General features: G+C 42.7%; 2 protein-coding genes and 4 pseudogenes across 6 annotated transcripts; 4 read left to right on the top strand and 2 right to left on the bottom strand.

The window, feature by feature from the left end:
• Positions 1-1,079: 1,079 nt before the first annotated feature.
• On the top strand, positions 1,080-1,980 carry LOC311018767 (histone H1 pseudogene; annotated as a pseudogene). The gene has a single exon. The product of its transcript is annotated as a histone H1 pseudogene (transcript).
• A 2,448-nt stretch (positions 1,981-4,428) lies between these two features.
• On the bottom strand, positions 4,429-4,842 carry LOC311019017 (histone H2A pseudogene; annotated as a pseudogene). The gene has a single exon. The product of its transcript is annotated as a histone H2A pseudogene (transcript).
• Positions 4,843-5,114: 272 nt separating this feature from the next.
• LOC311018556 (histone H3.2) lies at positions 5,115-5,645 on the top strand. The gene has a single exon (XM_084017581.1). It carries the CDS (start codon positions 5,198-5,200, stop codon positions 5,606-5,608), a length of 411 nt encoding a protein of 136 aa, XP_083873707.1. The 5' UTR covers positions 5,115-5,197; the 3' UTR covers positions 5,609-5,645.
• A 1,129-nt stretch (positions 5,646-6,774) lies between these two features.
• On the top strand, positions 6,775-7,180 carry LOC311019013 (histone H2B 1.2 pseudogene; annotated as a pseudogene). The gene has a single exon. The product of its transcript is annotated as a histone H2B 1.2 pseudogene (transcript).
• Positions 7,181-10,614: 3,434 nt separating this feature from the next.
• On the top strand, positions 10,615-11,042 carry LOC311018557 (histone H2A pseudogene; annotated as a pseudogene). Its single transcript has one exon. The product of its transcript is annotated as a histone H2A pseudogene (transcript).
• Positions 11,043-11,581: 539 nt separating this feature from the next.
• exosc6 (exosome component 6) lies at positions 11,582-13,156 on the bottom strand. Its single transcript, XM_084017533.1, has 2 exons — positions 12,803-13,156; positions 11,582-12,334 (listed from the first exon to the last, which is right to left on the bottom strand). Exons 1-2 carry the CDS (start codon positions 13,078-13,080, stop codon positions 11,794-11,796), a joined length of 819 nt encoding a protein of 272 aa, XP_083873659.1. The 5' UTR covers positions 13,081-13,156; the 3' UTR covers positions 11,582-11,793.
• Positions 13,157-13,368: the final 212 nt, after the last annotated feature.

The following is a 13,368-nucleotide window of genomic DNA, read 5'->3' as shown; positions in this document are numbered from 1 at the left end:
GAACAGCTTCTTCCCGACTGCAGTGGGCCTCATCAACAAGATTCGGGACCCCCACTGACAGACTCTAACCCTCCACCCAGTAACTACATGTTACACTAACACACATCCTGGACTATTATCCCTGATCATTGCACATATCATCATCTCTTTATATATTGTATATATACTGTGAACTTGCACATCCAGTTTTGTTATTTATTTGAACTCCCTGCACAAACTGCACTGCCTCAAAACAGTTATATTGTACATACTTGTTTATGTTATGTTATATGTTATAGTGTCTTATATATTATATATTTTTTAGTGTATATTTCTATTCCAGTACTTTTTCTCTTTTTTATTACATGTTTATTGTATGCACCAAACACAACCAAGACAAATTCCTTGCAAGTGAAAACTTACTTTGGCAATAAACCTGATTCTCATTCTGACATGTTATGATGTGAAGCACTTTGAGTCTGCCTTGTGTATGAAAGGTGCTATACAAATAAAGTTGCCTTGCCTAAAATCTAAGCATAATACATAAATATTTGTTTGACGCTCAATCACGTTCTCTAATAATTGTTTTTGTTTCGTAAAATGTGTCTCGTTTTTCTTGAGTATCAATAAATTATCCTTCAATTCTGCACCATTTGTTTCAATGACACGTGTTACTGTAACATTTAAAGCCACTTGCTGCCCTTCCAGACAAGTGATGTTAATTAGTCGGTGTATTTGATCAGCAACCATAGAAAATACACTTTTTTATATTAAAAGTATTGATCAGGAGAGGACATGTTCACAGTCACAATGGACAGCTCTGATAGGAAGTCTGAGTAAACTGCACCAGAAGCCTCGACCACCATCAGTGTGTTTGCTGCTCCCAGAATAACTTCACTTTATGACAAAATAATCAACGTTAGATGGATGTTTTTACATCGAGTCCCTGAACAAACATGTGGACCAGCTAGGAAACAGGTTTTGATGGAGCTCAGGTTGATTTTTAATCATTTTAGGAGAGAAAGAAGTGGGAAAAGTCAGTGAAGAGTGCTGCTCATGGCGGTGAGTAGGTGAGGTTTGGAGGCTCCCCAAACTAAAAGCAGAGAGCATCAGATCTCTACATGACTTTAATATGAAGAGACACAAGTCTGCTATCGGCTCCCTTCACTGTCAGCCTTCAGCTCTTCTCCCACGTTTAGTTTTCACTCTTTTATCGGTGAAGAGAAACACAAGTGAGCCGACTTTCAGACCGCACAGAGCAGCCACGGGCCGGGTTGAGTCTCCACGGTTCTCATGGTGTGTTTAAGTCCAGCCCCCAGCCCCGGAGAATCCAACAGTCCGGTCAGACTCTCGTTCTCGTTAGTAGAAACACAACTCTAATAGAAAATGGCAGAAGAAGCTCCAGCTCCAGCCGTCGCGCCGGCAAAAGCCGCCAAGAAGAAGGTGACCAAGCCGAGGCCGGCTGGTCCCGGCGTCGCCGACCTCATCGTCAAAGCTGTGGCCGCGTCCAAGGAGCGGAGCGGCGTGTCTCTGGCCGCCGTCAAGAAGGCTCTGGCTGCCGGAGGCTACGATGTGGAGAAGAACAACTCCCGCGTTAAGACCGCCATCAAGGCTCTGGTCGCTAAGGAGACTCTGGTCCAGACCAAGGGGACCGGCGCCTCCGGCTCCTTCAAGATGAACAAGAAGGTCGCCGAGAAGCCGGAGAAGAAAGCCGTTGTTAAACCCAAGAAGGCCGCAGCCAAGAAACCCGCAGCGGCCAAGAAGCCCAAGGCGGCGGCAGCGAAGAAGCCGGCAGTCGCTAAGAAATCCCCGAAGAAGGCGAAGAAGCCCGTAGCTGCCAAGAAACCCGCCCCCAAGAGCCCCAAGAAGGCCACTAAGAGCCCCAAGAAAGCTACCAAGAGCCCCAAGAAGGTGGTGAAGAAGGCCGCTGCAGCCAAGAAGTCCCCCGCTAAGAGGGTTGCCAAGCCCAAAGCGAAGAAAGCAGCACCCAAGAAGAAGTAAGCTGTTCTCAGTCTGGTGGACCAACGCTCCGACAAAAAGGCTCTTTTAAGAGCCACCACACCGTCCTTAAAGAGCGTTTTCCTGTTAATTCTTATATCGTCATTGATCTTAATGCATTATAAAGATTAATCTTCAGATTAAAAAAATCCATAAATGTAAACGCACTACACATCAATCAAATGTGACCAATAGCTTCTTTAACATTCAAACGTATTTTTCACAGTGATGTAGTTCATAAATGGACTCTGGTTTAGCGTCTTACATACTATCAGGCTACAAATTGTTTGGCACAAGAAAAACAAATAAGACAGAAACCACCTTGTCTGTCTGGGAGTTCAGGATGCATCTAAGCATCAAAATGAACAATGTGCTTCAAGTCCCGTCCATTTATTCAGAAGTTTGTTTGTTACTAGCAATAAGACTAATATATAGAATTTTCAGACACATTGTCAAGTACATTACATGACGTATAAGAAAGAGAAATCAGAATATTTGGCATCTCATATTCACATAATAGCAATTAACGAAGCATGTTACTAGCAACTAGAGTGCAGTAGGCCTATATTAAACATTGTTTCAATGTATTAATTGCCACATTATCAATTGGAGTACATTTCAGTGTTAGTGTTCACAGTTAACTGCTTATCCTGTATCCAGGGGGGGGGGGGGGGGGGGGGGGTACAACCAGTCACGCTAAAATGTTAGTATATGTTACATTAACAAAGATTCTTCAAAAATGCTGAAACAACTTAGCATTATTATACATAACAATGACTGTAAGCATGAGACTGTTTGCTTCCATTTTCCACCAACAGCCAGATGCATCATGGGTCCATGCTGTGTCCCACAGCCTCCTGGGACAAATTATATACATTTACAAGTGTTCATTGCAGCAAAAATAGTAATAGTTATGATGCTTTTAATTCATATTTGCTGTATTTTCACTGTATTTGTATAGTGTCAATTAAGTTATACATAAGCACGGGATTGGTTGACTACTGAGCGCCAATGACCGCGAGCTAAATTGTAGGTCGGCCTTTTCCCTTCATGGGGCCCTAAACAGGATTTGATTTTGTATTGCAACATTCCCAAGAAAATGCAATATGCAACATCCATCCATCCATTTTCTACCGCTTATCCTGTATTTAGGGTCACGGGGGGGCTGGAGCCGATCCCAGCTGTCATTGGGCGAAGGCAGGGTACACCCTGGACAGGTCGTCAGTCTGCAACATATTTTTTTAATAAAAATAAATACATACAAATGTAAAAAAATAATTGATTTTGGTTTACAAAACAATTTGACAGTGCGAAACAACGTTTCACATCAAATAACTTGCAATGGTATACCTATGGAAGTAAATCTGTGCCATCAGAGTTTGAATATGAATTTCTAAAATTGAATTTTTTTAGTATCAAAATTCAGTGTAAAAAAATTAAATGTCAAAAAATTCAGTCTAAAAAAATTCAACATCTCAAAGTCAAAGTCAAAAGTCTGATTTTGATACTAAAAAAATTCAATCTTAGAAATTCATATTCAAACTCTGATGGCACAGATTTACTTCCACATTTCCCCCCCCTTTCTTCTTCTACATTAGTTAGACAATTAATACAAATAATACACAAATGGCCTATTATAATGATATTTTTCTACAAAACATTAACCCTATGCAAAATATATTGAATGTTAGAAAAATACAATAATTAAAAAGTCAAAGAAATATTAGAAAATGCACACAAAACAGAAACCATGGAATGTTCCATGAACTGAAACTATTTGTATGACTAATGGAGATTAACTTTTCAGTGTTAATTAACATTCATTTCAGTTTAATCAGTCAGAAATTCAATTTTATTGATCGTCTAATTATAATTATTATATAGAAATATACAATTGCAAAATGATAAGTTATATAGACATCATGTACAATTTCTGATAAGTGGTTGCTGTAAGCAAATGTATTGGCCTTCAGTAATTAGTAATTAGAAAATGAATGTGATAAGTGGCCCAAAATGATGTCTGGTGTATAAGAATATACTATACTGTATTCATATTATCACACATCAGAACTCCAGAATGGAAAACGAACAACAATGTTCCAAATAAGAATATCCCTGTAAATGGGAATGTAGTCTGGTCGACTTTGGATTTCAAGTAATCAGTCAAAATCCTTTTGTATCGGGGTGCTCACTCAAAGGGGATCATTTTTCTCTATAGAAAAATAACCACATTTTGTTTGGTTATTCCAAAAAAAGTGAATCCAAGAATAATTTATATTGGAAATCTAAGTTCGCTCTCAATGGGGTCAAATACTCTCCAACTAAAGCTTGTATGTGTCACTAATTTGACCGTTTTTTCAGAATAAATTGAAAAGATAAGATAAAATGTTTTCATGGGAGGAAATGGCTCTTTTTGAGAAAGTGTTTGGCTCTTAAAAGAGCCGTTTTGGGGTTCTGGTTTCCAGCAGGTCTCCAGGTTTACTTGGACTTGGCGGCCTTCTCGGTCTTCTTGGGCAGCAGAACAGCCTGGATGTTGGGCAGCACGCCGCCCTGAGCGATGGTCACTCCGCCCAGCAGCTTGTTGAGCTCCTCGTCGTTGCGGACAGCCAGCTGCAGGTGACGGGGGATGATTCGGGTCTTCTTGTTGTCGCGGGCAGCGTTTCCAGCCAACTCCAGGATCTCAGCGGTCAGGTACTCCAGCACCGCCGCCAGGTAGACGGGGGCTCCGGCACCAACACGCTGAGCATAGTTCCCTTTACGGAGATGTCTGTGGACACGGCCGACCGGGAACTGGAGCCCAGCGCGGGAGGAGCGGGTCTTGGCCTTCGCCCTGGCCTTTCCGCCGGTTTTGCCTCGTCCACTCATTATTAGATGCTTTCTGGAGTCGGGACTCTAAGAATGTGTCGCTCTACCGGCGAATCTCTCATTTATGTGTCCGCTGAGCGCGCGAGCCTGTTCGTGACAGTGACAGACCAATCAGGAAAGAGGCTTCCACTCTGAGTTTAGGCGGAGAGTTTGGAAAGACTTCCCGCCAATGAGCTGCTGAGATTGGGGCGGTGGGTCGCTCCTCGAGGCGGCGCTGAGCTCCACGAGGAGCCCCCCACCAATCAGGAGCCGGAGGTCTGAACAGCGTCACCGTTTCACAGCCGGTCCCACAGTTTAAGAGCAGCGAGTCTCTCCGTTCATCGTATATTTCTCCCGACCAGAGAAAGAAGAAGTCATGGCTAGAACCAAGCAGACAGCCCGTAAATCCACCGGCGGCAAAGCCCCCAGGAAGCAGCTGGCCACCAAGGCTGCCCGTAAGAGCGCCCCGGCCACCGGCGGCGTGAAGAAGCCTCACCGTTACAGGCCCGGTACCGTCGCTCTCAGGGAGATCCGTCGCTACCAGAAATCCACCGAGCTGCTGATCCGCAAGCTGCCCTTCCAGCGTCTGGTCAGAGAGATCGCTCAGGACTTCAAGACCGACCTGCGCTTCCAGAGCTCCGCTGTTATGGCTCTGCAGGAGTCCAGCGAGGCTTACCTGGTCGGCCTGTTCGAGGACACCAACCTGTGCGCCATCCACGCCAAGAGGGTCACCATCATGCCCAAGGACATCCAGCTGGCCCGTCGCATCCGCGGAGAGCGAGCTTAACCTGTCAGCTGTTAAACCAACACAACGGCTCTTTTAAGAGCCACCTCACTCTTCTCTGAGAGCTCCTTCCTATGCTGAATACACTAATTTCAACATTACTGATACCAATTTAACAATAGTACAACATTGCACTGTTGTGAAACGGTAACACTGACGGCGTAATTTGATGATGCATCTACCTTATTAACACAAAAATAACTGCCGAACTTGTGCTCATGGTTTCATAACTTCCGGTGCACTACAGATACTATAAATGAACCAGAGAACTACTGCAGACGAACTCATTAAAGCAACCAAATTACTTCTACATTAATTAGCAATTGCATGTTTCTGCTGATGACCATCATTATCACTTTCTCACTGTGATGATTTAATAAATGATTGGCCATGAACACTGTTTATTTATACTCTGTCAGTCTTAGTTTCAGTATGAAATATTCCACGGTCTCAATGTTTTGTGTGCATTTTCTAGTATTATTTTACATTTTTATACATTTATTTTTGGTCTATATATTTGTTAAGAAAAACAGTCAGTATAATTAGTCATTTGTGTATCTATTTGTATTAATGTCTAAGAAGAAAGAGGAGGTCATAAGTAATTTGTTTTGTTTGCACTGTTACATTTTTGAATATTCATTGTAGAATATATTGCATTTTCTTGGGAATGTAATACAAGTAATTAACTTGGTTACAGTAAATAGCCTACATGTTCTTCTGTTTTATTTTGTTACTTTTAAAAACAACATATTACTCGTGCCACTTAGTACTTTACTTTGAATATTTAAGTAGGCTAACACAAATTAATAATGTAATTAATGCCATTTTAAGAAACAACAGAAGGGTAAAAACATGCCAATTTCAACTAATATAATTGATAATGTGTGTTACATTTACAGTAGATCAGAGCAAATGATCGATCATACTGTGACAATGACTTATAGTATTATCGGAGACGCTAATTATCGTCACTGAGGAGACGCTAAGGGCCTCAAATCAAAACCCGTTTAGGGCCCCATGAAGGCCGACCTACAATTTAGCTCGCGGCCAGTGTCGCTCAGTAGTCAACCAATCCCGTGGGAGCAACAGCACAGTAACATTTGCATCAAGCGGATACAAAGAGAGCTGACTGTGATCCGAGACCTCATTCGATTTCGGCAAAGCCTCGATCTCCGATCATGCCAGAACAAACCGTCAAAGCCCCCAAGAAGGGCTCCAAGAAAGCCGTCTCCAAAACCCCCAGTAAGACCGGCAAGAAGAGGAGAAAGTCCAGGAAGGAGAGCTACGCCATCTACGTGTACAAGGTGATGAAGCAGGTCCACCCCGACACCGGCATCTCCTCCAAGGCCATGGGCATCATGAACTCCTTCGTGAGCGACATCTTTGAACGCATCGCCGGTGAGGCCTCCCGTCTGGCTCACTACAACAAGCGCTCCACCATCACTTCCAGGGAGATCCAGACCGCCGTCCGCCTGCTGCTGCCCGGGGAGCTGGCTAAGCACGCCGTGTCTGAGGGCACCAAGGCCGTCACCAAGTACACCAGCTCCAAGTAAACGTACTGCTGTTGAACCAACAACCCAAAGGCTCTTTTAAGAGCCACACACTTCTTCTAAAGACGTTTCCTGTTGTTGAATATAATACTGTCCAGTGTATCTGTTCATACAGATAATACATTTATCACTTTATTGTTTCTTTATTGACCCTGGTTTCTGGATGGGTAGCGTGCCAGGACCGTGGGTGTTGCGGCTCACAAGGGGGTAAATATTTCTCCAATGAAAAGGCACCGTTAAGGCAGGACAGGAAGACTTTATTCGTTAACTCACTTACAGGTCGGGGAACTACATTTTGTTTATATTTGCAATTGTATTGTTCCTAGTCACAATTATAATTGTAGATATCTGAAATTACATTTCTACTAGTCACAATGTATTTTTGGATATTCAAAATTACATTCTGGATATCTGGAATAGTTTTTCATTTTGGATATCGGAAATTAAAATTATGACTAACAATTGGATTGAAGATATCTGAAATGGGAGTTTCTCCTAGTAAGAATTAAATTGCAGATATCCAGAATGTAATTGTGGATATCTGAAATTGAAAGCCCAATACACATGAATGGCAAAAGTGACGTCATTTGTCCTAGGAAGAATGCCATTGTGGATATCTGAAATGTTCTTTATGACTAGGAAGAATTGAATTACAGATATCTGCAATGCATATTCAGTCTAGCTATTAATTGTTAAAACGGCTTGCCATACCCGAGGGCCGTATATCCGGTCCTCGCCAAAATAAGAGCACGCGGAACCAACATCATAACTGCACCATAATAATGAAATAATGCAAGGGGTAACAACAAAATGTAATAATTAAAATAATAAACATAATAATCTACATGGTTACATCGCTATACAATACAGTGAAATTACAGCAAATATGGCCACAATGAAATGGTTGACTTCCTGAATACATATTCATTATAATCCCTCAAGTATGGCTGGAATACTTGGAGATGGTTCTCTGGAATATGTTCCATTTATTTCTTATGTAAAAGTATGCTATGTTAATAACATGGTTGACTGAGGTTTGCTGCTGTTGAACCAATAACCCAAAGGCTCCTTTCAGAGCCACACATTTCATCAAAAGACATTTTCCTGTAATCTAATACTAGTTTTTGACAACTTGTGTAAACAATTAAGCGTATAACTGCCATGGATGTATTTTCAGATATAATACATTTCAACATGCAACATTTCAAAAATGTTTGAATGCCTTTAACTTACAGACGTGTGTCGTGTAAATATGTCATTGTCATTAAACACAAAGGATTTAATTCCAAACTTTGGACTTGTTGCATAAACTAAAATGCAAACTTTTCCTGGCTGGCTCCGTATTTTTATCAGAGGGGACAACACTGCAAAATAATTCTGATAATAATAATGATGATAATAATCTTCTCTGTTCTGGCGCCTCAGTGGTGAAACGAACTCCCGACTAATGTCAGGACAGCAGAGTCACTGCAGTCTTCCGAAAAAAGGCTCAAGACTCACCTGTTCAAATCTGCATAGCATGACCCACTAACAGCACTTCCATGTTCTTACCTATAGCACTTTGATCATAGCACTGTTGTTCTTAAGGTATACTTGCTAAGCTACTACTTTACTCAGACGAGGACCTAACACTTGTTTCTACTATTTAGCTCTTACATTTTCTGCATTGTTATGTTGTAGTTTCTTTCTTTTGACATGTATTTATTGTAAGTCACTTTGGACAAAAGCATATGCTAAATGCCGTAAATGTAAATAATAATAATAATAATAAACATTGTGGGGAATGTCACAAAAAACTTTTCACAGCAACATAATTCATGCATGATTGAAATGACCAAAATATGTTACAATGATTTTCTCCTCATCAAACAGTAACAGGGAAGTTTCTGACCCAGTATAATCCATCTTGATTGAATCAGATAAACAGGATCAGGCGGCTTCATGAGCCAAACTCGGTTTATTTCACGACTTTGAGTTGATGAGATCAGAAGTTGATGGTCGGGTCTGTTTCAACGTGAAGAACCGACGGACTAAACTAAGACAAAACTGTAATGTTCACTTTACCAGTTTATCCTTCTGTCACTTTACCTTTTTTTTTTTAATTGTTAATTTGTTTCAAAAATGTCGAAAAATCATCATAATATCACAGTCAGGATCAGAGTGACTAATGTTATATTGAAATGAAAGGAATTCAAATACTTTTTTGTAACTTTTTGTAACAGAGATTGCAGTGAAAAATGTAAGAAGAGTAAACAATAAACACTAATCATAAAACAAGAGAATGCTCCATGTGACAAACCTACTGGGAGAACCAGAAAAAGCACTATGAATTCGTACGTGGAGATATTATAACACAATATAAACAAATATGACATGTGTAGAAGAAAATGTGTTACCTTACATTTCTTATTTGTTCTTCATATAATGTTCCTTTCTCTCGGGAACATCAAATGTCCTGCTGAGCTGTTTCTATTGAATTTAACCCTTGCAGTCTTGATGAAAAGACTCTTTGATCTTTCCTCTCTTCCTGAACTGTCGCCGTAACATTTGTCTTTCATACATTGATCAAGGCCCGATGAGTGACCCCTGTAGTGACATCGTCTAGCTCTCCCGAGAACGGTCACACCTTTCAGATATCAACAGATGTCTCTTCCTCTGCAGAGAGACATGTGCTGATTCAATGCAAATCCACTCATGACACCTTCCTTTTTGTTCTCTCGAATGTTCTGTATAAATGATCCAACTCGGCCAGGCCATTTGACAGACTGGATCTTCATAGATACACTGTCAATTTTTTTTTATCCACTGTCAGTGATTAAACCTCATTTGAACCAGCTACAGAATTGGACCTGAAGAGTTTTCTTCCACACATGCCAAGAAGAAATGATCATATGTGTGTATTAATTAATTGTGTTAATACAAAAAAGGTAAAAAGCCTTTCCAAGGCATTGGTCTGGTTTTTCAATAAAATCTCTAACACATCATGTTTGATTAGAGATGTGTCTAATTAAAGACTGTTATTGAAAGATAAGAAAACCAGTTTGTACAGTTTGTAAAATGGACAGAAAGCTGTTTAAATGTATCTGCTGAATCTATGGAAAGTTATTCAGATACCGTAAAACCTGTTGTATTTAAATTGAGATTAAAACATTCATGTTTTCAGTGTTATGACGTTTCATGCTGAGGGTTTGAACTTTGTACAAACAAAAAAATCAGGGTTTACACTCTTATTTGTGAACGAAGTTAGACTGTGGGACCGGAAATGGTGACGCTGATTCAGCTCTCCGGCTCCTGATTGGTGAAGGGGCTCCAAGGAGGGGGGTCGGCCCGAGTCAAAGCAGCTCATTGGCTTAGAGTTCGACACAATTCACAAGACCGTCCTCTGCTCTTTTTTGATTGGTCTGCCAGGAACAAGGCCCCGCGCGCTCACGCACATAAAGCAGGATTTCGGTGACGCAGCACCATTTCTACTGAGTCCCGACTCCAGAAAGCATCTAATAATGAGTGGAAGAGGCAAAACCGGCGGAAAGGCCAGGGCGAAGGCCAAGACCCGCTCCTCCCGCGCTGGGCTCCAGTTCCCGGTCGGCCGTGTCCACAGACATCTCCGTAAAGGGAACTATGCTCAGCGTGTTGGTGCCGGAGCCCCCGTCTACCTGGCGGCGGTGCTGGAGTACCTGACCGCTGAGATCCTGGAGTTGGCTGGAAACGCTGCCCGCGACAACAAGAAGACCCGAATCATCCCCCGTCACCTGCAGCTGGCTGTCCGCAACGACGAGGAGCTCAACAAGCTGCTGGGCGGAGTGACCATCGCTCAGGGCGGCGTGCTGCCCAACATCCAGGCTGTTCTGCTGCCCAAGAAGACCGAGAAGGCCGCCAAGTCCAAGTAAACCCGGAGACCTGCTGACTGCTGGAAACCAGAACCCCAAAACGGCTCTTTTAAGAGCCAAACACTTTCTCTGAAAGAGCCTAGTTTTCAAGCCTCGTTAGATCGGATGGGAGTCTATTGAAAATAGGCCTCATTTTAACGTTCAGGGGGTTTTTTTTTGCAGGGGCGAACCAGATTTGTAAACTAATTAATTATACATTATACAACTCATAATAATTTCAGTGCCTGTACTTTTTCACTGTCTAAATAAGTCGGTGCTTTAATAAAAAAAAAAAGGTCCTTTTTTAGACTGACATGAAAAGACATCTTCCCAGGCTCTGTGATGCTTTTACCCCCAACTGGACATACCAGAAGGAATAGGGTTGGAATAGCCCCAAACACAAAATACTATAGTGACTGGAATGTTATGACATAATTTGCAAAGCAACCCTTGATTATTAAAACGCTGACTCGCCCTAACAAAGCTGATGCCAGAGCTACAGCTGAGAAACCAAATCCACCTGGTTCACATGACGTCCACCCATTTTGCAAAATACTGTTTATTTAATCATCATAATCAATACATTTAGGAAATTTCCAGATTAGTAATCTCATTCATCCAATCTACAAAGGCGTTGTAGTTTCGAGCCAAGGATATACAATTTACTGTTGTTAAATGATTGGATAAGAACGTACAGGTAAATCCAACATGGTACGAACATAAAAACACAGGTTATGTTGTCAGAGTAAGGACTTGTGAAGGTTAACGAGTCTCAGCTCTCAGACGGTGGGAGAGCAGCCCGGCGGACGGCCCTGGCCAGGGCTTGCTGGATGACCGGGTAGAGTTTATAGCATCCCTCTATGCAGGTCCGCACCCCGGCCGTCAGAGTCTCCTCAGCCATTTCTCCATCCGACTGAAGGCCAGAAATCTGGTTCAGGCTGGGGAGGAACGCGACAGTCAGTCCGCCCTGGTTCTCGCCGCCAACTGAGCCACTTTCCTCCACGTAGGAGGGGTCGACCACGTACGAGGCGCCGCTCTGACGTACGGAGCAGCCCAGAACCAGGTCGTACATTTCGATCCCTGCGTCCGCGAGGGCGAGCGAGGCGCACGTGACGGCGTGGGCCAGGACCGAGCCGCCGTTCTCCAGGACCATCACGTTGACCTCGATCTGAGAGCGGGGGTATTTGTGGAGGCACACGGCCGGCTGCAGGCTCTCATGCAGCATCAGGGAGAGGTCCTTGTCCTGGCTCCCTTGAATCCAGGAGCCCCTCTCCGGGCAGGAAAAGGGAGCGGAGCGCATGTCGGTAGTCAACCTGGATACACAGAGAAATACAGGAATGAGTGTAATCCTAACTCATACGGTCACCTTAAATATATATAAATATCTAGAGCACAAGGAGATCTGATCTGACTAGAATTACATTCTCTCACACACACACACACACACGAGTATCTGTATAAAGTAGTCAAATGGGTTGTTTATCTCTAATTCAGTTTTTTTCATCCTAGTTTTAATTGTACGTCTAGGTGTGTGTGTGTGTGTGTGTGTGTGTGTGTGTGTGTGTGTGTGTGTGTGTGTGTGTGTGTGTGTGTGTGTGTGTGTTCCCAGACAACAGCCTGTAAATTAGTTTAGAGTATATAAAAGTAGCCACAAGGCTCTTGTTGGACTTCTTAGTCTTAAACTGTGTGTATATATATATGTTTTTGCATTTCTGTTTATTTTCTTTATGAGCTTCACATTCAACCAACATCAGCTGCTAGACATTACAACGACTACACACCTCCCAGACTTCATGTCGGTCTCGTCTTTCCGCTCCGTTTCTCTGGGTCCGTAAACGCAGCACATCAACTTTGTGTTCCCAGCCTCGATGTACGCGGAGCCTTTCGCCTGGCTCACCAGCCCGCAGCGGACGAACACGGGCCGGACGTCCACTTGATCCCGCTGCCGGCCGTCCGCTCGGGGGCCCTGCGAGGGCAGAACCTCCGCCGGTTGGCGCCGAAACAGAAACGGACTTTGAGACACGTCTGGGCCGCGTACACGTTTGTTGTCGGTCGGCATGGTGCGGCGGATGAACGAACGGTGCAACAACAACAAAAAATGAACAGCGTGCGAACGTGTCCAGCACAAATGATTGTCCCCCAAGAAACACAGCAAGCGGAGAGATGGTTCCGCTATTGCGTGGTAGTGAAGGAAAAACACATTTGCGTCAGAAAAAAATAAAATATAGTACAGCTGCAATATTAATCAATTGTATTGCATTACCATTATGTTATCACAAATTATAAAAAACTATATTTATGAATTCTGGTAACTAAAACACCCAAACTAATATCTATAATGACCAGA

Source organism: Eutrigla gurnardus (genome assembly GCF_963514095.1).
Source record: "Eutrigla gurnardus genome assembly, chromosome: 9".
In the NCBI taxonomy this organism is placed as follows: Eukaryota; Metazoa; Chordata; class Actinopteri; order Perciformes; family Triglidae; genus Eutrigla; species Eutrigla gurnardus.
This window is presented reverse-complemented; position numbering and strand designations above follow the sequence as displayed.